Here is a 26496-nt window from a genome sequence, read left to right on the forward strand (position 1 = left end):
TTTGGTTACTTTGTTTATAACCCTATAATAGAGACAGTATAGGACCACAGGGCTGGAATGAAGGAGGGCAGGACACAAGCAAAGTAAAAGCAGTCATTTTGAAAAGACTTGTGGGAATGCAAAGTTAGGTAAAAAAGAGCTGTTTGAATTCCTGTGTATATTAGATTGAGGCAAACTTTGCGAATGCCTTGCTGTTTTGTTTGCTTTTAACAGGATTCACACCATTGCTGTGATTCCTCTTCAAACCTGAAGAATGCAGGTTGTAGCTTGTTGAGCTAGGTAAGCATACATGTAACAATAATGAGATATCTGGAATTATATTAGGAGCAGATCTGGGCTTTACTAGCCTACTCACTCTCTTTGGAGTCTGTGCATTAAAGTAATCACTGAATACATTTTGTCAACACTGGATAGACAGTATAAGTCACTTAGTAGACTTGATAATAAACAACATTTTCCCCTGAGGATAAGGCTCAACTCACCGGATGGAAACAGAAACATTGAATGTAGCTGTGCTGCAAGTGGTTGACATTTCTTCAGTATTTGGGGATTAAACTGTCATCTAGTCGTTGATTTGTCAGCTTTAATCTTAAATCTCTAATCTCAAATATGTGAGCAGGTTCAAGAGCCATTGAAAAAAAGACAAGGGATGATGTCAGTTTTACAAGTTTTGCAGCCTGTAACGTTAAACCAATGTTGATTACTCAGTTAGTCAATCAACAAAATATTAATCAAAAAAAGTTTTGATAATTGATTATCCATTTAAGTCATTATCAAACAAAATAAAGTAAATATTTTGGGTTTGGATTTTGGGACTATTAGTTGGACAAGATAAGCTATTTGAAAACAGAATTTATACCTCCAGTTTGAACGGTCATTGCCTTTACAGTACATTTGATGTTAACTTTTGATTGAGGAGGCTAAAATTCCACAATTCTCAATGACAATTACATTATAACCCTTATGGTAGAGAACCTTTCAGTTGGACCCAGCCATATATGTTTGTTTTTTTTCTTAAATAATTGCTCAGTATTAAGTCATGATTGAAGGCATAACATTAACTTTTTGACAACTGAAAAACAAAACCTTTTGAAACACAGAAGATCAACTCCGCACACTGGAGGAAGAATTTTTATTGCAAAAAGTTTACTGTCCTATTAAAACTTTATTACTATTCAGTTAATTTTATAAGACCTAATGTCTAACAAACAAAATCTCTCGGCTCTGTAATGAAGGCTCACCGATAGATTCTGTTAAATCAGAGACTTTTTTGAAAAATAAAAATAAAATAAAAATAAGACATGCCATGACACACAGAATAAATTCAGGGGGCTATAATCTTGTCACTGTATCACAGGGCAGTTAGGGGAACATTTTATGGAAATCTGCAGGGGGCAGTGTGATGTGATTGTGCAACAGACTCTTAAATCTCTGCATGAGGACAAATGACATTTGGACCGTGACATACTCTAAATAGGGAAGATTCCATTTCATAATTTAGAGAAAATTGGATTACAGGAGAAAACATGGAAAACAAGATTCCACGGTATCAGATTTGGATTGACTTTATGTAATAACAAAATTTCTTCCTGAATAACTTATGAGTTCCTCCCATCTGTATATTAGATTCTGTGTATAAAAATACTGCTCTGTCTGCTCTGCAGCATTAGAATCTCTTCATCTGTCTGCGCTCTTGTCTTCTCTGCTTCTTTTCATTCACTTCCTCTGGTGCCGACGGGCTATCTGCCATAAACCAGGGGCCCAGAAAGTTCACCCACAGCAGGTGGAGGGCGCGGGCCGGGGCCTGACACACACAACAAAAGACAAGATTAAATTAAATTATAAGACATGAGGGGGGGCAAAAAGGAAAAGGAAATAACAGCTATCTCATAGAATTTATCAGGGTAGCTGGAAATAGAACATCTTCTAAAAAAGCTCTTACCAGCAGCCAAAGATACCAGAAATAAGAGGAGATTGTGCTGAGCACTTGTACTATGGCTGTGAGTAGGATGACATCCTTCAGGTGCCTAAAACCAGAATGAACAGACAATAAATTAGAACTTAAAGTTACTGTGCACACAGCAGAAGAACTATGTACTCTTCAGCAAGAGTGTAGGTTTAGTGTCAGAAAATGAGGGACACAATAAATTCAGTTTTTTTTTTTAACCTGACAAGAAATTATATGACTGCTATTTAAATACTTTTATATTAAGCAAAATATATTATAATAGTCCAACAGGAGAAGTAGAATCATGACCAGAACTTCTTTATTATTAATGCACAAAATATAAAAATACAAAAACCTCACCAAAAGAATTATAATTTTAAACTAAGCACTGTATACCTCTAAACAACATAAATTATAAAAATTCAATTATTTATGAGAAGTAAGGCGAGCAATATTTTCAGCCCTGAGTAATGTCTGCAATGCATCCTGTCCCAAATATGCTCAATCAATAAGAGGTGTTAGCAAAGACTGAGTGTAGCCTGATAAGTGAAACCCAGGGCAAAAAAAGTCCATCAAGCACAGCTCACATCGTATCATTACCAGAAGAGAAAAGAAACATTTGAAAGCTGCCTTAATAATAAATCTACTGTATGCACACTGAAAATGCATTTCTCTTTTCCTGACAGACCACCTTAAAAAAGGATTTCCAAGTTGTTTCATATAGTCATACATTGTTTTCATAGTGTATTGTTGTGAGAATGAGAAAAATGTGAAGAAAAGGACACTGGAAGCAACTGGTTCTGGTTCTTGGGGGGCCTTCAAAGATACTGTTTGACTGCCTGACACATATACAAGCCATTTAGTAACATGATTCGTCTGTGCTTTAACTCTGATGGCCTGTGTTTTAAGACTGATAATTGTTGACTGCTTATCTCAGACTGCAAAAGTACAAAGTTAGCGTAAGAAAGATGTTTTGTCTGATATAATGTTTTATATTTTAATGTGTCTCTGCAGTCTCTTATGTGTTGACCTTTGCTCGGCCTTCAGAGACCTAGGGTTGTACATGATCATATTTCAGATTAGACGTTGATGTGCAGTAAAGAGGAAGTGAAAGTCCACTCTTTCTGCCAGCTCGACCCTTTAACGAGGTCTCCCTGACAACAGATGTGTGTATCTCACGCACATGGGTGGAGGTGTGAAAAGAGGTATGAAAATAAGAGGAGGGTCAATAGTTTTCATCTTTTAAATCTATATTATTTGAGTTTATAACATTCATTAATACATTTTAAAACTTGTTTTTTGAAATAACATATTTTATGTGTATTCCCTGATGATGTCTGAATAATTGTTTTGATCAGAAAAGAATGCACTATTTGCTAATGTGACATCAACAGTTGTGAAGAGACAAGCATCTTTTTCATTTTGTGACTATAGGAGCAGGGGAGGCTTTTCACTCCTTTTGAAGTCAGAAAGAGATGAGAAGAGTAGGATGAGTGTTGACATGAATTGATTTAATGTATTCTGCATTCCGAGTGGATTTTCATTTGTGCATGCATTTAAGATTATGTAAGAGAAGGGATGTTCATTTATTTTGTTTGAGAAGTGTGGCCTACTATATTTGGCCTTTATGTGTTAAACATTTAAAGGATTATTCTAACATGAGTTATAGAGACCTGCATTATATGTTTTATTACCATATTTGGAAAATTGTTTGTGAACTGAGGCAAAGGGGGGTTGCAACCACTGGACAGACAGACCATCTACCTATAAAAGGAAAAGCAATGTAAAAACCAATCAATGTGATGATCCAGTCCTGATAGCCAATGATTGTTTGAGAAAAGGGTGGGGTCCACTCTGTATATTTCTTTATTTAAGTTGCTGACCCTAGAGCTCTGAGTGAACTTTTTGGGGCTTGTTGAAAATAAATAAGTTTGTCTTTGGGTGGACGCCTTAAGAAAACTAGAAAGAGTTTTTCGTCTCATTTTTGTCTTCGTGTTATTCCCCCTCTTCTAGACTGGTAAGTTAGTATTTACTTACTTTAACATCCACACTGCCTACATTAACACACCTCATTACCGATAACCAGCAAACTGGCCATTTAAGTAGCTCATTCCAGGTTATGTGTTCAGTACCCTACTCTCTGGAAGTGAGAGAGGAAGAGGCGTTGACTAGGGAACTTTTGAATCAGAAATTCAATACAGACGGTCAGGCCAGTACCTAGTGTTGAAACAATCTTGTTATCAGAGGTTGCCCTTTTTCCTAAGTGGTATCTGAATTCATAATGCGCTAAGGGCGCCCAGAGATGGTGACCTGAGAGAGCGGGATTCCTTGCGGAGGGCCACTTGTTGCTACAGTATGAAGACTAAATATGGAGCTTCTCTTCCAAATATATATGAATCCATTTGTACTTTGGGGGCTACTTACTCTGCCATTCCCTGCTCCATGTTTAAGTCTATTCCTCCGTCCAGGAGACTTCCATCCTCAGCAAACGCTGGCTTGGCCATGGCGGACATAGAGCGGTAGCTCCCGACATACACTGCTAGTGCAAACACAAGCAGCAGCTATGGGATGAACACAAGGTGGAGGAAGGGAGAGGTGTTACTAGAAATTACATTAGAAAAGTGGATATTGAGATTTTAAATAATCTTGATTAAATACACTCACCCATGTCCAAAAGTTAGACGAATTGTAGAAAACCAAAAGATTTACAGCCCCATATATTGCCTGCGGAGGAAGAGCAGTATTGAAATGGGTTTGGAGGACCTGACAATATAGTAGAGCTGTAGTGATTACTCAATTAATCAATTAGTTGATCAACAGAAACATTTCTCTGCACCTATTTTGATAATCAATCGATCATTTCAGTGATTTTTCATACAAAAATTCCTAAAATGATCTGATTCCAGCTTCTCAAATGTGACAATTTGCTGTTTTGTTCTCTCTCATTCTGTGCGAAACACTATACAATGATTGGGATTCATGTTGATAAATATGAGTGGGCAGGGGGGTGAGTGTGAGCAAGCATTGTCAATGTGACAACACTTTCCATTAATATTCCAGCGTGTTGTCCACCTTTAGATGGCCTACATTAAAACAACACGGGGCGCAGTGTCAAAGATGCGTCCATCTTCTGAACATTGTAGTTTCATCACAGCAGGTCACGTCAGTAACATCCGCCGTCGCATAATTACACGTCGCCTAGAAAAGAGCAGCCAGATTCTCTTGGCCCCACGTTCATCTTTTCCTAAGTTCTTATGAATTGTCCTTCACATCTTTCCTTGACCTTATGACGTTTTCCATCGAGGTGAAGGAAAGGTGGTTAGGAAAGTTGATTTTTTTGACTTTGTGTCCGAGATCACCCACTACTCACTATATAGAGGACTATATAGTGAACTCACCATTTTGTAGTGCTGTCCGAATATATAGTGATAATTATTATTATACCCTATATAGTCCACTCAATGTATCCCGAATGCATTTTGAAAAGTGTACAACCGATGGTCACTAACTAAGCTGTTCTTGAGTATGTTGAGTTTGAGTTTAATTGTGTTTTGAGTTAATTGTAAGTTGAGTTATCTTTAATAAATCATTTTGTTCATTTAAACTGTTTTCTGTGTGGACCTCCCTCTTTGTTATGCACTTCAACAAGCTGGGAATAACGCAAATAAACACGAACATCATTTCTGTTTGCAAACCCCAAATGTGTTGTTGTTTTTAACTTGAATTTGATAAATTTACTGTCAAATTACAAATAAAACAGGAATTAGGCTGGAAAAATGAGGGTTTCTAGGGGACAGGCCACACTGATTACTGTCTGAAAACACAACTTTATTAACTGACTTTGGAGACAAGGGATTACATTTCATGAAGAAAATATTTTCTGTTTTTCCCTTTTCTGAGTGATCATATCTCAGATCTATCTATCAATGTGTCCTTGATGCGTATTGGGCGCATTCACACCTGTACTTAGAGCTGTTCACTTGTGATCAGATCAATCAGGATGCAAGTTAATGCCAAGTGTCGGGGCCTGACACTCAAGCAACTTTCATCCAATAAGGTTAATAAACAGACATATCAGTGAACTAGTATAAACCTGATACCACTCATTAAACGACTGCCGTCTCCACCTCGCTGAGATTTAAACACTTTCTTCGACTGACACAAAACAAAAATAAGCATTGACGTTCTTACATTAGCTCCTAGGATGACTCTTGTGTAGAACTTCAGCGTCGCCTCGTTCTCCTCATAGATCTGCTTCTTTCCCTTTGTGCCAATTTTCCCTTTGGGCTGTCGGACAAAACACAGAGAGCTGTTTCAGCAACATCAGGCTGTTTTTCAACCAATCAATGCATTTAGACTAAATGCAGGTGCAAAACAGGCTTTTCACACATGCCTTTCTTAGGGTAATGCTTTGGGTAGACCTTTCTTCTTTTTTTTACTCCACATACATAAAGAAAACTGTATATTAAACTGCACTGCTTTATTTACAACTTCTTGTATAGTTATTATGCTGTTTTTGCTCTGTGCTGTGTTTCTTTTGTTGTATTGCGTTTGTACCCCCTTGCAAAATGGTGTTATATAACTTACAATGAGTAATGTTTGATTAAGTTATTATAAAACAAAAATCAATTCGGAATTTCAATAAGAGGCCATGGAAGGCTAACTTAAATCACACCACATCTGAATAGATTTACAACTGATGTCAGAAAGTGATTAAACCTGCGTTTGATTATTCTTTTGACTTATTGTAACTGTGGTCTCACTGTAGCTGAGTCACTTCGCACAACAGCATCAGCTACAGTGACTTGCTTATTGTAGAAGTGATTAAGTCAGTTGTTCCTGTCTCAGTCTGTCACTGTTGCAGCTGCATGTGTCTGATTCCCTCACCGCCATTGGCTCTCAGACGCGGTGCTGTTGATCTCTTCCACTGCGTCTTCTTTGACATCGACCTGTGACCCACCGCCGCTTCTCTCCGTTATTATATTAGTGCATCAAAAAATAAACTCAGAAGTCTGCTTTCGGTGTAGTTTCTTGTAACACATCAGCATTTGAGATTTCTACAGGGAGTCAACATATCCGGCGCATGAAAATGCCGTCATCAACCGCCCTCGAAAACGGGCTCGTGGAATTTGGAGACAGGGTACCACCACCACCTGCTGGTCATTTTTTAAAAACAATAAATAGTCAAATTTAAAACGTTACCAGCGGACAATTAAAAGGGATATACTCAATTACAGTCTGTACAATGACGCTGTCTTATTAATGCAAGATTAAATGTCAATTTGTAAATGCATCTGCCAGAGCAAAGAAAACATGAGTTCACAGATTCATCTGGTTCCCATCTTGCTGTTTTACCTATGTATAACTGAAATAGGGACCATGTTGGTGTACGTCTGTGGAGCTTCAGGAATTGCTAAAATACTGGACATAAGATTAAAACTGTGCATGAAAAACTCGTCTTTCTGCTGTCACCCCAATAAAGTGGATGTGAGTGTAGATTCGTTCACAATTAGCTAAAAAATTAGGAAACAGTTTATAGTCACACCATAGGTGTCATTTACACTGGGGACATTTTGAAATGGCTAATTTTGTCCCCATCACTTTTTGAAAGCATTTGTTAAAAATGTTCCTAAAAATACCTAGCACCAAGAAATGTTAACTAATAAATGAAAATGCTTTGGCAAAGGTTTATTTGCACAATTAGAAAACATGCAAAGCAATTTAAATATTGAAGAAACAAATGTGCATTGTCCAAAAAAAGTCACAGGCTGCTGATTACTGCATTATATTATGTTATATTTTTCTATTCATGAATTGTCACCTGCCAGCTGAATTTTTTGCTTCTTTTTTTATAAATGAAGACATTTCCGAAATTGGAGCAGAAATTGTCTCTACATTGCAGGAAATTAAGTGTTTAATGCACAAAATCTTCTGAGGCAGGACCCCCAAACCCATACTCATATGTTTCAGCATTTCTGATTTCTTCAAAATAGTTTAAAAAATCTTCTCATCTTGTTTTTGAGCATTGTCAGGTCTCGTGTATCATCATACCCCTAATCTGAGCCCTTATGTCCCCACCACTTTTCAACACAAAGTGACGCCCTTGAGACACACCCTTTTATACATTGTAACTGCTTACATTTAAGCAACACTTGTTCTTACTGGAACATTACAGGGATATTTAGTCAATAAATTACGTATAGCTGCTGATTTTCTAAGTAGCCTATATTGTACTTTATTTTTTAAGTACTTGTACTCTACTTGAGTATTTTTATTTCATACTACTTTCTGCTTTTAATCCACTACATTTTGAGAGGGAAATATTGTAGTTTAAAGTTCTCCAAAGACAAACCTTTAAACTTCTCACAAGGGTTAAAAAATGTAGGTAAAATCAGTGGTGGACAGTAACTAAATATACTTGAGTATTTTCTTTTCATGCCACTTTCTACTTCTACTACATCTCGTAAGGGAGATATTGTACTTTTTACTTCACTACATTTAGGCTATCTGACAGCTTTAGTTACTAGTTACTTCACAAAGTAATTTTTACACAAAACATATGAAGAATTTAAAAGTATAAATGTTTGTTATAAATTAAGCCACCCAACATTTCACTAATACAGCTGACACAATTATTAGACTGACATTGAAATTAACGGTCACCAACTTTCAAGGTTAAGACATTTTTCATGTAAAAAATTTCATAGTTCCACCTTCACAAATATTTTAACTTATTTGTAATTTTGAGCTTTGAAGTGTTGGTTAGACAAAGCAAGCATTGTGAAGGTGTCACTTTGGACTCTGGGTAACTGTGATGGCATTTCTCACTGTTTTCAGAATTTCAAAAATTGATTAGTGGGGAAAATAATTGGCAGATTAATCCATAATGTAAATAATCATTAGCTGCACTCTGATAAAAAGTTAAAGGAGCTCCAGCTCAACAATTACATACATAAACATACTAATAGTATTTTTACTTTTGATACTCAAGTATTTTTAAAAGCAGGTACTTTTGTACTTTGACTCATGAAGTAATTTAAATTGAAGACTTCTACTTTTTTCGAGGAGCAATATTTAGCAATGGTGTCTGAACTTTTACTCAAGTACAGGATTTGTGTACTTCGTCCACCACTGGATAAACATAATTACAGTAAAGCCCAAAAGATATTTTTTGTTTTGGTACTTAATTTGAGTAAAATATATGAGTAGTTCTTCCACCACTGAATATTGTTTAAGCTCTGTTAAAGAAAATACATTATTCTAAACAGTCAATACTATCTGTTAATTACACTTTCTACAACATAGGCTAACAAATGCTAGGCGTTGCTGTTATAATTAGGCTAGGTAGCACAATTTAGGGCGCCCTGTTCAGTTATTTCGAGAAGCCATTTCTGACCCTTCGCGGCCACCGTAGATGAACAGCAGCACCACTTTCTAAATAACAACATTACGGTGGCTGCTTGTCTCAGTGAAACGCTTATCTTGGTATCGGTTAGCAAGCAACAACCTTCGGCTTGGTTCACAGCTAATCATATGATTGCACATTTAGGAAGCGAACCTCACAATTGAACTGACAGTTTATGCTACAAAATGGACTACTTGCTTCAGGTGAAAATAGGCGCTCTGATCGGTTTATTGCTTTTAACACTTCTTTTTGGATTTATCCCCGCTAAAGTGAGATGGTTCAGAGATACAAACGGCACAGGTTGGTAAACGTTAATATTTCATAAGCAGTTAATATAAGCAACTGTTAACATTGGTATTGTTGATATCCTATGTTGTATTCATCTTCCTCACAGTGGCATAAAGTTGCCTCCAATCGGATAACGTTACACAGTGTGGATTATGGCGAACAATTTATACGTTTTACTTTGATTTTGGATTACTTGTGGCGGCATTACTTTGATGCCGAACCAAAAAAGGGAAGTTACTGATTCATTTGCAGTCTTCATTTCTATCTTACGCTGTGTTACCTTTTGCAAATCAACAAGCAAACGTTAAATGGCCAGACGTTTTAATGAAGTTTCGTGGTCGCGCCTTAGATCAGCGGAAGCTACAAGGTCTTTTCACCAGCCAACTGAATCACATGCTTTAGCTGTAGATAGCCTAATGTTGATTAACAGCTATTGATTTTATCAACTGCAGCATAGAAACCATAAATTAAGTGATAACAGAGTTGTGGTAACGTGGTTAATAATAGAGCTGGCTTTCACCCATTGATCAAGTCAAGTCAAACAACCACCATTAAGAGCAAAAGCAGATCCTTTCCCGGAAATGTAAAAAATGTTTAATTTTCTTAAAACATTTCCATATAGTTTGTAATGGTCTGCCAGTGTTTGCTAATTATTGCACCATTACGTTGTTACTCATTTATGTCAACCTGTATGGTTAAAGTGATAGTTTATCACTATCATTACTACAACAGCTCTGGGCTGGAGTCACCTGATAGGGATGAAGCCTGAAGCCTCTTAGCACATGGTCACATTTAATTATGATGAACTCTGGCTTTCTTATATGGAAGTGAAAGTATAATTTCTCTCTATTACATATTAAATCTCTGCATGTGTGCTCTGCTGAGTCATATTGACTTCTGTTCTGTGCTTTCCTGTTCTTGATGTGTCACATGATTTTCCAATAATTATTCTAACTTTTGAAGGAGTGGCAGTGATTTATGTTGAAGTGCCATGTCTGAGATGTACCATTAATCCCACAGTTATACCCCACTTAGAGGTGTACTCAATTTTGTTGCCAGCAGTTTAGACACTAATGGCTGTGTGATGTGTTATTTTGAGGGGACAACAAATTTACACTGTTAAACAAGCTGTACACTCACTACTTTATATTGTAGCAAAGTGTAATTTCTTCAGTGTTGTCACATGAAAAGATTTAATCAAATATTTACAAAAATGTGAGAGGTGTACTCAGTTTTGTGAGATACTGAATACCTAGAAATGCACAAAATCAGACACATAACACATAATTGAGGCAAAAATTGGAAAATGTGCTTTGTTGACTCAGTAGTTTATGCCATTTTGTCTGCAGTCATTTTACTATTGTGTGTATGTTGTGTATATTGAAACATGAGACATGAGATGTTTAATCGTTCCATTTGCAGAAACCCACCGCACAGTTCTGAGTCTGATCAGCTGTTTCGCCGGTGGGGTTTTCCTGGCAGCATGTCTCCTCGATATCATTCCAGATTATCTGTCAGACATCACCGCTGAGCTGAATTCCCGGAAGGTGGAGGTATGGCAGGTTCTGAATAAAATCTTATCATATACTATATACATTATATACACACTTGGACTGCAACTAACAATTATTTTTAGCGCACATGTATCTGTCAATATTGTTTTTGATAAATCTATTAATCATTTAGTCTGAAAAATGTCAGAATGTTGTGAAAAATGCAAATCTCAACTTCTCAGAGCCAAAATTGACCTCTTTAGTTTATTTGTTTTGTCCAACCAGCAGTCCAAAACTTCATAATGTTCAATTTACAATGATATAAAACAGAAAAAGCAGCAAATCCTCACATTTGAGAAGCTGGAACCAGAGAGTGTTTGGTATTTTTACTTTATAATTTACTTTAAATGATTAATAAAATGTCTAAATTGTTGATTAATTTTCTGTCAATCAATTAATCGGTTAATTGACTAAATCATACACACAATGTAGGGATTACATCTGTCCATGTATATTAAGCATACTTTAGGACTAAGTCAGCGGCAACTGCTTTTGCTGTTTTATTCTCTTAAAGACTAAGATAATGTTCAGCTGCATTTATTATTCAATAAAGGGATAGAATGAAAAGGTCCTAAATACTAAAATGCTAGAATAAAGTGAGAACAAGTGATCGATTGATTCCAGTTGCTTTTGACAAAGCACTTCTAGATATCTTGTCCTTGATGACTGTTGGCCGTTAAAGACAGAACTGTGCTGTTTACCTTCTCTGTTCCCTGAATCTTGACTTCATCGGAATGAGCCTGCAAACTGATTGATCTCTATGTCTGTCTCAAACAGACCAGTTTCCCACTTCCAGAGTTCATCATGGCAGCCGGTTTCTTCACGGTCCTCATACTGGAGAGGATTGTCCTGAACTGTCGGGAGATGGGAGTGGCTCAGGAGGAGAGGGCTCCCCTTATGCCGGACAACAGAAATGGACACGGCCATGGAATAAGCCCTGATCTGGAGAGCAGCGGCCACCACGTCCATGTTGACTTTCAGGCTCACTCCCCATTTCGTTCCTTCATGCTCTTCCTCTCCCTCTCGCTCCACTCAGTTTTTGAGGGTCTTGCTATCGGCCTGCAGAACACTGACTCAAAGGTAAGACAGAAAGTTTTTCACCTGATGTTGAAGGTGTCCTTTTAAAGTTATTTAAGTTTAACTTATTGAAAGTTACTTCTCTGGTGCTACTGGATTTATTACATGTCATGCACTTTATAAACATTCGTTTGAGAAAGGTGCTGTACAAATAAAGGTGGAATCAAATTCACAGCACTCATATAGCCAAGAGAAAGTAGGGTTTCAGTTTGCTGCTTCAGGACGCTTTCACAGGACTGGAAACTTGCTGTCATCTGACTCAGAACTGTCTTCCTAAACGGCCTAAACAGTCTCATTACTATCAATGTTCCCTCACAACTTTTTGTCTGCATATAATTTTGTGTTATGTGTGTGTACAGCTGGAAATTTATTTCACTATAAATAACAGTGAACTTTGTTAGTAGTAATTAGGGCTGGACGATATGGCCAAAAATGACACAATCACAATAAAAGTTTCATAACTTTCAATATTGATAATTATCACAGTAAGTATAAAATCATTATTTAACCTGATGGTTAATTGTGGTTTAAACTCATCTTTATGGTTAACACTTGAAGCCAAACAGTGGATCACTTCACAAATCTGAGGTAGAACATTCAAAACAATTATAATAAAATCTTTGTCAGCAAATATGGTTGAGAAAAATTAAGTAAAAGCTTTTTTCAGTCCTTCTTCCTCAACAAAATAAACATCTTAGTAAAATAATTAAGTCCTAATTCATGTAAGATTCAAGTGAATAAAATCAAACATTTATTATTATTGTCCAGCCCTAGTAGTTATCGATTCTTTTGCAATTGAGATCTCAATTTTAGGGGGACTTAAGTACATATAAATATTTGTAACAACATAATGGAAAATAATAATAATAATATAATAAAACAGACATTACTCGGGTAAAACAACACCAGTATTTAAAAACGTAATCCTAAAAGGTGTACCGTGCTGTGGACCAAATGCAGGACATTTAGTTGACCCGAAATGTGAAAGGGGAGTCAGTTATAGAGTAACATAACACCTGCTGAAAATTTTTTTTGCTGAGAGTGTAGTGGTTTAATTGCTTACCTTGGGATGTAGAAGTTGGCTGGTACACATTCGCATTGCTGTCGGATGTGGTTTACAGGTGCGTCAGAGCATCCTGTGGACAGAAGTGTGACAAACGTGGAACTTCTCACCACAAGAGATCAGCGAAACACTGGTTTTCAGTTTGGTGTCAGTTAAACCACATCAGCCTGTGAGCTTGTGTTAATTGCCCATACAGTACAATGGGCTCCTTTTTGAATGCATTGATTTATTCTAAACCCAGTTACCCACTTACTTTTATTAGTTAATCAGTTACCCACTGCAAGTGAATAGAATTTTTATTTTAGTATATCTAAGAATATGTTATTTTATATGTGGATATCAATATATGTTAATGAAATAAGTGCTACAGCTATTAAAGGAGGTACAAGTAACCACAAAACCTCTTTGTTTTCTCCAGGTATTAGAGATCTGCATTGCTATACTTGTCCACAAGAGCATCATAGTGTTCAGTCTGTCTGTGAAGCTGGTCCAGAGTGCAGTTCGTCCATTATGGGTGGCTGCTTACATTGGAGTGTTCGCCATGATGTCACCTATAGGCATCGCCATCGGCATCAGTGTGTTGGAGGCTCAGCTGGCAGCTGGAGCACTAATCCAGGCTGTCCTGGAGGGGCTTGCCGCAGGGACGTTTGTTTACATCACCTTTCTAGAGATCCTCCCACACGAACTCAACTCCCCCGGGAAGCAGCTTCTGAAGGTGCTCTTCATCCTGCTGGGCTTCAGCATCATGGCAGCTCTGACGTTTTTGGGCTGAGAGTAGTTGTCAAATAAGCCAGTATGCTGGGATGTGACCTGGGTGCGTTGTGCCAACAACTGCAGCTTCCACAAGGGTTTGTGGGTGAAGTAGAGTTTTAATGTCAAAGGGAGCATGGCAACAAATGCAGGTATTTTATTTCTTCCAACATACTTTTAAAATATTCATAAAAAGCAGTCCAGTCACTATGTGCATATATAATTTCTCTTTTAGATGATTTTATTTAAAGAGGAAACACTTACTGCAATGATAAGTTTGTTGAATGACTAACTGAAGCACAGAGGGAAGAACTGGCCTCATTTATCACTGGCCTTGTTTCAACATGCTTTGGACCTGCAAACAAACGTCCTCTGACCTTTGACACTATTGAGGAAACCACTGGAAACAAAGGGCTGCGTTACATGTATATATACTTTGTAATTAAGCCAATAATGTCTGGATATCAATACTTCCAGATCTTTAATGTTTACATTTTATTTGAAACAAATTCAATCAGGAAGATTCTTCTTTCCAGAAAGCACTCTTTGTGTCTTCACTTTTGTCGAAGTATTTCATATGATACGTTCTTCACTACAGGCTTAGCTGGATGGTTGGCCTTGTAATTAATGGAGTTTCCTCTGACCCAGATTTTGGTAAATACTGGCATTTTAGTGCAATGATTTTACAGTAGTTTCTTTCATTAGGCTGATTTTACTTCTCATTACAAACTGGATCAGAAATCCAGTAATTTGTCCAGTAAACTAGTGTAAATGTAAAACGGACCTTGATGCCTTATTGTATGCCAAAAAAGGGGGGGGGTGTCAATGATGAGGAAATATGTGGGATTTCATTTTATTAGAACCTGTGATTATCTCCACAAATGAATGAAATGTAACTGGCTTTTAACAACCCCCTTTTTAAACAAGCTGATCACTATTATTATTACTATATGTTGACCTTTTTCATAGTTTGCCCCATTCGTTTTGCCACTTTGCTTTATTAAAACGCGTCTTTGTAGAGTGCTTTTAGTTCTCTATTTTGATTGTAGACAAATACAGAACCTTTAAATGTACCAGTGCACATACTTGTATTTGCATCAGTTAAACAAACCAAGCAGGACACTACAGTACAGCACATTGGGCCAAAACTGTATTTTTCATGGTGTACATGTAAAGTGGCTATAACAAAGAATGGAGTAGGGGAAAAACAAGAAACAGTATAGCACAGTTAACAAACGGTTCTTTATAACTTTCAGCCTTCTTACACTCAGAGTCAACTAGTTAAGCCCATGTGTGCAGTTACAGCTGTAAACTCTCTGTTTAGTCTCAATTCCTGTTTTAGTCTGTCATGAGATTGTCACATTGTTTCCTCATCAGGAAAAATAGCAGAAAATTGGATTTTGTGTGGGTTGGTGTCATGTATCGGCAAAAACGTTTTGTGAATGCCACTTCAAATATGGGATTGTGTGCATATTTGCACATCATCAGCATTTCTTCCATTAAAGTTTATCGGATAAACACTAGTGAAACTCGTATGATAGAACTATTCCCCAAAAGAAATGCCGTTGCTCCAACTGCAGTGTTAATGTGCTTTTTGTCAGAACACCAACCTGTGAATTGTAACATAAAAAGTAATTTGTTTGTAAAGACCAATCAACCACCTTTTTGCAAGTAGACTTACATGTATTATTTTGTGCCTTATTGTTATTCATACTTTGTTGTCTGTTACATAAACTTGATTTAGAGTAAAGATGAAAGGAATTTTCTGCCTATGTGTTTGTTGTATGCAAAAGATGCAGAGCCTGTAATCAGTGTTAGATGGGTTTATAGAATTATGATAAATAAATACACTTAATCCTTTTACTTTTATAATGTAGACATTCTTTAAACATAACTTAAAATTACTCAAGTTACTCTTTCAAGGATAAGATTTACATATTTAAAGTATGCTAAACAAATTTTCATTATAATAAACGTACTGTATATTAATAATTGTCTAAGATATTAGGTAATGTACATATATAATAATAACAAAGTAGATGTTAAAAATGTTTACTTTGATTCACTTAAATACAACAAAATCCTGTCCAAAAATAGCACCTGCACTTTAGTCAAGGATTTGTGATACATTAAGTAAAATAATAGTCAGAAATAGGTCTCTTTAGATAAACTAATCATGGATGGAAATATATATACTAAAATTAAACGCAATTTGTATACTTTTTTGTTGTTTACAAGGGCAGTGTGTAATAATTGGGGATAGGGTTGATGCCTATGTATTTGTAGTATAGTGCACCATTTAAGAGCATATTTTATGTATTTTAGTTTATCGTCTTCAAATTCTAATCCAGCACTTAAATTAAATTACAGTATTAACTGGTACTGAATGTTTCCTTATTCACCAGATTTCTGCTCTGATGTGGGTGTGAGGCCTTTAGACAATGTAAAGAAGATCCCTGGTACCACTAGGTGGTACCAGATTGATAGCCTCCTCCAGTAAGGACAACAGAGGCAGGATTAGAGGAATGGAATATGTTGTAGGAATATACTTCACTGATGCCTGTTTAAGATTACTAATATTATCACTTTTAAAAACCATCTGGCCACCTCACTTATTATGCCTTTTCCAATGAAGAAATTTTGACATGTCACAGTCGGAAAAGCACAGGTATAATTAATGAAAATAATGACGGCCAGATTGCATGCTGGCTCACTGTCATAGCTTACCGGGAAACTTCAATAAAACTGAGCTTTATCAATGTTCTTACTAATACCTGTGCTTTTTCCCACTAAGAAAAGTCAAAATGTCTGCTGTGAAAAATACCTTGTGAAAATTCATGATAACTTGCTGTATAATGGAAACAATCTGACACTAGTGAAAAACTCAGTAGCAGAGTTGTAATAATGAAACAATAAAATGTGATTAGAACCTTCTGTTTCAACTGATAGATAAACCATACATATAAGGACATTCCCCCCTCTGAACACCTTCAAATTATAGATCACATATTTAAACAGCAGAACAGTCTGATTCATAATGTGGTGGAAATAGTACTCATTTTTATTCACTACATCTCTGTTACTTTTCATTTTTCATACTCTTACTGTCCAGTGAAAATTTATATATTTCCAGATTTGGACAAACTGAAGGATTAAGCATTCCTTTATAGGTTGAGAATTTCTCCTACTTTTTAACATGGATAGACCTTTTTAAAAGAACTCATTGGACTACCTAGGAAAAAATGCAACGTCACAAAGCTGAAAACAGGTTGTTTTTCTTGACTTTTTGAGATATGTGGTTCTCACAGGACAGCAATGCTACAAATATGATGATCTTGATGATCATAAAATATGATGAATATGATGCCTAAGCTACCCAGCAGTATATGTAAAGTAGTTCAAATGTAACATACACATCAATGCACCAGTAATATTAATCCAGAAACTTCATACATAATTAAAAAAACACTGACGGGGAACATTTTTCTCCATAATGAATACTTTTACTTTTGATACTTAAAATAAATTTTGCTCATAATACTTGTATAGACATGTCTGATGTGATTCATGGAGGCATTGTTAACCCGTTTGTCTCTCTGAGGGAATAGGAGGTTATTCATCCACTAATGAGTGGTGCTGATAGAGGAACAATAGCAGAGTACAGTAAGTCTGCCAGTGCTGGATGACAGAGGCCTCAGTGTGTGGAGGAGGGAGACCCAGCAGAGCATCAAGCTTGAATGTGCTATGGACGCTGCCTCTGTTCACCCATAGCTCACTAACCTCTTCTACCAGCTTTGCGATGGCACTCAACTGTATTCTCCACTTTTGAACTCTCAGACATGATGCAGATTCTGTCCTAAACTTAGGTCTACATTTTCATGCTGCAATGGCATGCTTTATTCTTTGGGTGCACAATGTCAAGAGGGAAGAGAAAAATATGAAAGCTGTGATTGATCATTTAAAACTTTTAAGTTACATAAACAGATATTATGCACAATTCAGTTAAGTTCCTATATAAAAGCGTCATTTAAACATATATTTTAAAAACTCATCTTCAAAGGGGGCCTAATAGAAGTTAATATAATTGCCATTTTGGGAAATCTGCTTATTCACTTTCTTGCTGAGAGTTTAGATGACAAGATCAATACCACTCTCACATTTGTCTTTTTACATATGACCAAGAAGATAGTTAGCTTAGTTTAGCATAAGGACTGGAAGCAAAATCTGCTGCCGACCAAGAAATAATTTAGTAGTTAACCTTCATATATCATTATCATTTATACTTTGTTTTGTACAAATTAAACAAACTAGATACAATATTTTTATTAGTGATCTGTAGAGGTGGTGTTACGACCTGTGTTTGGGTTGGGTTGGGTGTTCCTTCTCCCCCTCAGGTAGTGTCAAAACCACAAAATGTCAAGCTTCTGGTGGCACTGGAGGAAAAGTCAATAGGATTCATCCTCCGGTGACGATGTCTGTACAGAATGGCAGTCCATCAAATAGTTGAGATATTTCAGTCTAACCAAAGTGGCAGACCAAACCACCTGACATTGTCATGCATAGATGCTGTTGGCAAGTGAAGCAAAACTGTCATCAAAGTTATTTATTGCTGTAAGTAACAAAGATGGAGGCAAGTAAGATGGGAGTAGATGCATAATAAACTATAATGAATCTCCAGAAGATAAATGTGATTTGATTCTCAAATACAGTAATTAAGGACTGGAACAAAAAAGTTGTCCGATGTTGTGCAATCACAGGCAAGTAATCCATAATCTGGGTGCTGAACAAGTGGTTCCCTCTGAGGATTTCAAAGAATGTGCCCAGAGGAATGTGTAAAGGGAAGCTGCAAGTGTGAGTCCTTCAGAGGTCATCTACATTTCCACAGGTACAGCAGTGTCGTGTTCAAATCCCATCTTTTATGTCACATTTGCTTGGTTAACATCCCGTCTGAATGGGTGACAGCGGGAACTCCAGGCATCACAGTGGAAACAGGAGGGATGTGATTTGTTTTTTTTAAGAGGTAAATACCAACATACTGTGGAGCTCAAATCTGCTAATTTTCATTACGTATCTGCACTTTTGATAGTTTCTCTTTGAGAAATCTTTGTTATATTTCCTTATGTTTCAAAATAAAATCATGTGTGATAAATAACCATCAGTCCAGAGTATGGAGGCCCAGAGGCGCAAAACACATGAACAAAATAGTCAGTTTTGTTAATGTGTTTTCTTAAATGTAGTTGTTTTCTGATATGTTGACGTGTTTTCTAAAATGTTTTCATGTTCTATTTTGTTCATTTGTTTTCTCTAATTTTGTTGCGTTTTCAGAAATGTCATTGCATTTTATTTTTTGCTGCTTTGTTTTGGTCATTTGTTAATGAGTTTTGTGAAATGTGTTTTGTAAATTAATGCTTTTTATGAAATGTGATCACAGTATGTGGTCACCTCACAGCAAGAAGCTCGTGGGTTTGAACCCTGGCCTTTCTGTGTGGAGTTTGCATGTTCTCCCCGTGTCTGCGTGGGTTCTCCCCGGGTACCCCGGCTGCCTCCCACAGTCCAAAGACATGCAGGCTAGGTTAATTGGTGTCTCTAAATTGTGAAAAAAGTGTGAGTGTGGCTGGTTGTTTGTATATGTGTGGCCCTGCGAAGGATTTGCAACCTGTCCAGGGTGTACCCCGCCTTACGCCTGATGTCAGCTGAGATTGGCTCCAGCCCCCCGACCCTGTACACAGGGTAAGTGGTTGATGATGGATGGATGAAATGTCTATGATTTCAAAAATGTTATGTTTTCATTTTTTTTGTTTCGTTCAGTGTTGTTGTGTCTTGCCCCTTAGGACCACCGTAGAGTGACCATCCACACCAACACTCCTCTCCTCCTCCTCCATTCCCCCTTCACAGTTTGCATTATAGATTAGTCACTCATTATAATCCACTGTGTCATTTTAATCTTGCATTGAGTGACGTTTTCAGTAACTCCTCCCCTCCTGGTCCTCTCTCCTCCTGCTGTCTCCTCTGCCACTCTGTCTACTCCTCTCATCCTGCCTGCTTAAGGTAAGTCTGCTCGGCTCTGTAATTAAAATAACCCCTAGATAGATCAGGAAGATGAATGAGCACTCTAAACATAAAAGTATTGTTTAGTGTGGTGATTAAAAGTAATCAATAAAACAAAACTGGTGTGATAAGCAATACTTCCTTTCATTCAATGTTGAATGACAGATCAACACTATCATTTACTGTGATGAATGTGTTATGTGTGTAAATTCAGTGTCTATGCATTGGATGTTTAATGTTCTGTATTTGACATAACTTAAACTGACCAAGACTAGCTTACTGGTTGTAAGAACTTGGGTATTTTTATCATATATTTATCAGTCCTTGGCTTTATACAATACTAAATTAACATTATTTGGCCGAATATGTTTCAAATAATGTTTTTAAGAACATTTTTTATTATTCTGGAGAATCAACAATATTGTGTACTTTAAATTTACCATGTCCAGTAAAATGTTTTGCTACTTGGATTAGGAAATAGAGTCGCAGCAATCAGTATTTTTTTCATCCAGATGGTGGAAAACAGTCCTTCAGGATTCTGGAAATACCTTCAGAACTGCAACAAGTGTTATCAAACGATCTTCTGGGCTCTTCAGATATCACCAGGCATTTATTTTGCAAATAATCGGATGCTTAGCTCTGTGATTCAAATGCAACGGTTATGTATGAGGAACAAACTTGGGCTACACTGGGATATTCAGTTTTATAGGTAGTAGTAAGTAGATAATCTGCTGTTTTGTTACTGTATTGTGTCAAAGAGGTCTGCTCCACTAATGAGTAAATAAATCACTCCATCAACATATGAATGTCACTAAGCCCCGTGGTGTATTTATGTAAATTTTGTTATTGTAAGTGGATTAATGCATTTTTGACCCCATGGTCTCCCCTAAACAATCTCTCACACGAACAAACTAAATATCTGGACACCTCTGGCAGAAAAGGTTCACACTGTACTCGCTTACAAAAAGGTTTGAAGTGCTCATGTTTGTGCCAATTCTTCTTTCTTCACAGTGTTAGTGAAGCTGCTGTGAGACGCTGCAACCATGGCTGCTGTAAGTTTATTTACTTTGCAACAATTCAAGAGGGAGCACTCGATTGCCACCTTGTCTCTCTTTTTGCCAGTTTATTTAAGTTGTTTCTTGGCCTCTCTTCATTGGTTACTGGGTTAAAAGGTTTGACTGTCAGCGCATGATGCTGTTATTGTGCCAGTAGATGCTAGCTCTGGGATGGGCCCTTAAGCTTTTTTTTTAAGAAGTGGCTTTAGAAGTCCTTTCTGTAATCATGTGAAGCAGATTAACAAGCCTTTCACTGGTGTGCATCGTTTGGGGGTCTGCTCCAGCTCAGATGGGATGTGGGTTCTCAACTTAAAGTCACTGTAATGAGCTGCCATTGAAGTATTCATGCAGTAAAGCATGTATAATAGTGGAGACAAGCATGAAGGATGATTTCAAACAAATTGGTTTGGTAGTGTATGGCAGCATACCCAAGAAACTAAAGGAAAGCCGGATGATTGATAATAACCTGCATAAGACGATATGATCTTTGTTTTTTGTTTTTTTAAAGCTTTTGCACATTCATCTTTATGCAGACTGGAACTTTCCGTATGGTGTCAGAGGAGGAGCAGGCCATGAGGTCTAAGCTAGAGCACTTGACAGTGAAGGATCATGGGCCAGTGTTTGGGCCCTGCCACAAACTGCCTGGCCACACTGTACAAAAGGTAAGAAATAATAACTGGGTGGCAGCATCGGCATAAACAGATGAGTTCAAACCAGAATATTAAAGTCTAGTCCAATTTGTTGACACTCATATTTGTCCCTGCAGACCCGAACATTTGTCTGATGTATTTGTTTCTAGTGATGTCATTTTGTGCTTTCTGTTAATCTTTTTCATCCAGGCGAAGGATGAGCTGAATGAGACGGATGAGAGGCGGGCGTCATCGCTGAAGGACCTGCGAGCCATGATGAAGGAGAGAGCAGGGGAGGGAGACGACCTGGCCAAACTGGTGCTAGAGCGCTTCGAGGACAAACCAGACTCTATGATGCTGCGCTTCCTCAGAGCTCGCAAGTTTGATGTTGTCAGATCCCACGAGCTCATGAAGGGTTAGTAGTAGAAGAGGAAACCATCTATTAGTCCAACTTTAATGATTCAATGATTTGTATTTCATTTATATTGTAGGGAGACAAACTAAGATATCAAAAGGGATTTTTTTGCTTTGATTTAGTTTCTGCAGATATTTTCCAGTCGCTTCAGTAATTAAGGGTGAGACCTCTATTGTGCTCCTCGTTTGCATGAATCCTGCCCAACACTGAGACACGGGGGCATGTGTTCATTAATTGGGGGCTTTGAAATGCTTCAGAGTTTCCCCCGACAAAGCCCTCCTTTGTGCCCAAATGGGACAGCAGGTTTTACTTTACTTGTGAACCCACAATGTTTCCTGGGAACTTCACAGCACATGTGCTGATTGTGTTGGTCTGTCAAGAGATGAGATTAAATAGCAGAGGAGTTTGACACTCCTGTGAGAAGATACCTAGATACCATGCTTATGACTTGCTTATTGTTTGTGTGTTTATGTATATATATGTGTCTGTGTGCTCAGTACTTGTCATGCTATTATAAAAACAATTGTATTTGCAATTTTATTTTATAAATGCTATCTAAACTTTAACACTACATATCTACATATCATGTACACACCATATCGCCAACTGACATGACGACAGCCTTTAACCAAATATCTCGCTCAAACATAATCCAGAACTGCATTGCATACATCACATTACAAATGTTCTGGGTCAGGACCAACAAACATAGTCTTTGTTAGGATTTTTTTTCTTTATCTAGCTGTTGCTGTGAGGATATTTGGTCCTCACAAAGACAGAAGCAGAACAAAACACACACATATATCAATGTAGAAGCAGAAGCTGTTATGAATGTGATGTGAACGTGAACTTGTTTTGTGGGGTTAATTGCTGCTTGCGAGTAAAACACTGAACACATGCACATGCAAAAAGACGCTCTCTCTCTGGGTTAATTGGTGCCTTGGTTTGAAGAGGCTGAGAGCAACGCTGTAGACGTACTGAGACAGTGGTGTCATTGTGTTTGGAACATCAACAACCTACATTGAACACTCATACTGTCCTTAAAGGGTTTGTGAACTATGAGCGCCCAATAAGAGAATGTAGCTGATCGTTCAGTTGTGGGGTGTGTTTGTGTGTGTTTTGGGGGACCTCTAGGTTATGTACGCTTCAGGAAGGAGTATCCTGAGCTGTTTGAGAACCTAACCCCTGAGGCAGTCCGCAGCACCATTGAAGCAGGTTACCCTGTGGTTCTGCCTAGCAGGGACAAGTACGGCCGTGTAGTCCTGCTCTTCAACATCGAAAACTGGGACCTGGAGGAGATCACATTCGATGAGGTAGCTGTAAAGCAACCTTAGAGAGTGTAGCTGCACCTCTGGGACATAAATATAATGAAATGAGAAAGCCTTTTATTCCGAAGTATTTGTTAAAAATATACAGCGGTGGAACAAGTACAAAATTACTCTGTTTCAAGTATTACACCATGATCAAAAGTACTTTTGATAAAGTATCAATGTTTTTTCAAAATCTTATGCACACAAGATGAAATCTTGCAACATTATTTTGGGACTTCAGGGGCTCTCCTGTACATACGGTACATGATGGCCACAGGTAAATCCCTAACTGGAAACACATGTGGGTGTGTGGGGCCTCTATAACAATGCTTTGTATTTAACAAGTTGATCATTTGTTTTGTATGTAACATCAAAGCAACCATGGCTATCAAATAAATGCAGTGGACTAAAAAGCAGAATATTGCTCTTTGAATTGTAGTGGTGTAGTATAAGTATAAAGTACCATAAAATGGACACTTATATACAAGTACCTAAAATTGTACTTACTATGCTTAAGTAAATGTATTTAGTTTCTTTCCACCACTGAAAATAAGTCTTTGTGTGTGTTTGCCACAGATACTACGAGCATATTGTGTGATCCTGGAGAAGTTGCTCGAGAATGAAGAAACCCAGATTAATGGCTTTGTCCTGATTGAGAATTTCAAGGGGTTCACCATGCAGCATGCCTCAGGTATTAAGCCGACTGAGCTCAAGAAGATGGTGGACATGCTGCAGGTCAGAACACACTCAAAGGGAAAGTTGAGAATTCCATTATGTGCAACCTCAGAAATCAGTTTTTCAAATCTGTTGCTGTTGTGTGTTTCTGCGCAGGACTCTTTCCCGGCACGTTTCAAGGCGGTCCACGTTACTCACCAGCCCTGGTACTTCACCACTACATACAACGTGGTCAAACCCTTCATGAAGAGCAAGCTGCTGGAGAGGGTATCAAGCCTTTAATCTAAATCCAACATTTAGTTTGTTTTTCTGACAGTTTGATCCACTTTGCATCAGGCATCTCCTCTGAATGCTGTTAATAACTTTCTTCAGGTCTTTATTCACGGTGATGAGCTGGATAACTATGTGAAAGAATTCAACGCAGACATCCTGCCTGTGGATTTTGATGGGAAAGCCCCTGTTGCTGACTGCCAGGCCATCGCTACTAAGCTTTTTGGCTCTGAAGACACTGCCCTCTGAAAGACGAGTCCACCCATTTCAAACCCATGAGTTATAGTGTCCTTCACCCTAGATGCTTCTATTATGATCAGATATATGGTCTATTTTGAAGCTAGGTTGACATTTTTTTAATGATTATATTCAGTTCCTATATAAGCAAAAAGAAGTCATTAGAGTTAGAAGCAGAGGTTGGTATACAAATGAGTAATATATGGCGATATTAATGGGAAAGAAAAGGATGTTTGGATAATAATTGATGGTTAACAGGGTTTTTTTGTTTTTTACAGCACTTGTTACTTTATGGGCAGAGGGAAAATCAGAGAGTTGATAATGTGATGATGTAACTCACTTCCAGAATGAGTCAGACTGAGTTTCTGGAGCCTCAATAATACATTTCATAGCATACAGAACAGCATTGTGCCTACAATCCTGTCAGATGTGCAGAAGTGTCAGGGGTGAATTTTAGAAAGATGCGAAGAGGGAAATCTGATAAAGGAAGCCTGCATGTGATTATTGTTTTAGGAGCAGGAGGCTCCTGGTGCAGTGCCATTAAAACAGTTCACTTTGTCTCAACAGCCTTGTTTGAGTTGACACTCACTGACACATTTTGCACTGAACTGAGACATTTTCAATTAAATAGATTTTGTGTGTCTGAAGTTTTATTTGAATTGTCATTTTTTTTCTTCCTTCACCGAACCTGATGAGTGTTTCATAAAGCAAGATTACCAGCTAAACTATTCAATTCATTAAATTAGGTTTAAATTATTACTTTTATTATCCAGACCAGTGGTAGAAAAAGTACTCAGCGTTCAAATTTTTACTTAAAAGTACAAATGTATTATAAAAATATACTTTAAGTAAAATTACTCATTATGCAGAAAGGCTCATTTCAGAATAATGTATATTATTAGATTATAATTATTGATAGATCAATGTGGTAATCTGGTAAAGGTTGGGCATATTTAAATTAATTTATGTCCCACTGTATATCTTAATTATATCATCATTTATTTTTGGATAATATTTTCATGATAATCATCTTACATCTGTTAAGTAACTAATAACTACATATATCAGTTAAGTGTACGGGGTTAAAAAAGTACAATATTTCCTTCTGAAATGTGGAGCAAAGGTATAAAGTAAATAAAAATGTAAATACAGGTGCTGGTCATATAATTAGAATATCGTCAAAAAGTTGATTTATTTCAGTAATTCCATTCAAAAAGTGAAACTTGGATATTAGATTAATTCATTACACACCGACTGATATAGTTCAAGTGTTCATTCCTTTTAATTTTGATGATTATAACTGACAACTAATGAAAACCCCAAAATCAGTATCTCAGAAAATTAGAATATTGTGAAAAGGTTCAATATTGAAGACACCTGGTGCCACACTCTAATCAGCTAATTAACTCAAAACACCTGCAAAGGCCTTTAAATGGTCTCTCAGTCTAGTTCTGTAGGCTACACAATCATGGGGAAGACTGCTGACTTGACAGCTATCCAAAAGACGACCATTGACACCTTGCACAAGGAGGGCAAGACACAAAAGGTCACTGCTAAAGAGGCTGGCTGTTCACAGAGCTCTGTGTCCAAGCACATTAATATAGAGGCGAAGGGAAGGACAAGATGTGGTAGAAAAAAGTGTACAAGCAATAGGGATAACCACACCCTGGAGAGGATTGTGAAACAAAACCCATTCAAAAATGTGGGGGAGATTCACAAAGAGTGGGCTGCAGCTGGAGTCAGTGCTTCAAGAACCACCACGCACAGACGTAT

At 37.4% G+C, this 26496-nt stretch overlaps 3 protein-coding genes across 3 annotated transcripts; 2 read left to right on the forward strand and 1 right to left on the reverse strand.

The window, feature by feature from the left end:
- Positions 1-1117: 1117 nt before the first annotated feature.
- Positions 1118-7080, reverse strand: tmem208 (transmembrane protein 208). The gene is made up of 6 exons (XM_046031736.1): positions 6836-7080; positions 6140-6235; positions 4613-4672; positions 4373-4509; positions 1943-2027; positions 1118-1804 (listed from the first exon to the last, which is right to left on the reverse strand). Exons 1-6 carry the CDS (start codon positions 6839-6841, stop codon positions 1667-1669), a joined length of 522 nt encoding a protein of 173 aa, XP_045887692.1. The 5' UTR covers positions 6842-7080; the 3' UTR covers positions 1118-1666.
- Positions 7081-9360: 2280 nt separating this feature from the next.
- slc39a1 (solute carrier family 39 member 1) lies at positions 9361-15845 on the forward strand. Its single transcript, XM_046033501.1, has 4 exons — positions 9361-9653; positions 11064-11194; positions 11972-12274; positions 13753-15845. Exons 1-4 carry the CDS (start codon positions 9539-9541, stop codon positions 14104-14106), a joined length of 903 nt encoding a protein of 300 aa, XP_045889457.1. The 5' UTR covers positions 9361-9538; the 3' UTR covers positions 14107-15845.
- Positions 15846-20111: 4266 nt separating this feature from the next.
- rlbp1a (retinaldehyde binding protein 1a) lies at positions 20112-25287 on the forward strand. Its single transcript, XM_046033176.1, has 8 exons — positions 20112-20132; positions 21144-21184; positions 21721-21849; positions 22027-22231; positions 23366-23544; positions 24118-24276; positions 24373-24483; positions 24589-25287. The coding sequence occupies exons 2-8, from the start codon at positions 21176-21178 to the stop codon at positions 24733-24735; spliced, it is 939 nt and encodes a 312-aa protein (XP_045889132.1). The 5' UTR covers positions 20112-20132; positions 21144-21175; the 3' UTR covers positions 24736-25287.
- Positions 25288-26496: the final 1209 nt, after the last annotated feature.

Source organism: Micropterus dolomieu, linkage group LG20 (assembly GCF_021292245.1).
Source record: "Micropterus dolomieu isolate WLL.071019.BEF.003 ecotype Adirondacks linkage group LG20, ASM2129224v1, whole genome shotgun sequence".
Lineage (NCBI taxonomy): Eukaryota > Metazoa > Chordata > Actinopteri > Centrarchiformes > Centrarchidae > Micropterus > Micropterus dolomieu.

Excerpts from the sequence above, each read along its gene's own strand:
- slc39a1 (XM_046033501.1), top strand. The coding sequence starts at position 9,539 with ATGGACTACTTGCTTCAGGTGAAAATAGGCGCTCTGATCGGTTTATTG. Across the intron at positions 9,654-11,063 it reads CAGAGATACAAACGGCACAG|AAACCCACCGCACAGTTCTG; the intron begins GTTGGTAAACGT and ends TTCCATTTGCAG. Across the intron at positions 11,195-11,971 it reads TGAATTCCCGGAAGGTGGAG|ACCAGTTTCCCACTTCCAGA; the intron begins GTATGGCAGGTT and ends TGTCTCAAACAG.
- tmem208 (XM_046031736.1), bottom strand. Across the intron at positions 4,510-4,612 it reads CGTCTAACTTTTGGACATGG|CTGCTGCTTGTGTTTGCACT; the intron begins GTGAGTGTATTT and ends TTCATCCCATAG. Across the intron at positions 2,028-4,372 it reads ATGGAGCAGGGAATGGCAGA|GCACCTGAAGGATGTCATCC; the intron begins GTAAGTAGCCCC and ends TTCTGGTTTTAG.
- rlbp1a (XM_046033176.1), top strand. Across the intron at positions 23,545-24,117 it reads AGGAGATCACATTCGATGAG|ATACTACGAGCATATTGTGT; the intron begins GTAGCTGTAAAG and ends TGTTTGCCACAG. Across the intron at positions 24,277-24,372 it reads AGATGGTGGACATGCTGCAG|GACTCTTTCCCGGCACGTTT; the intron begins GTCAGAACACAC and ends GTTTCTGCGCAG.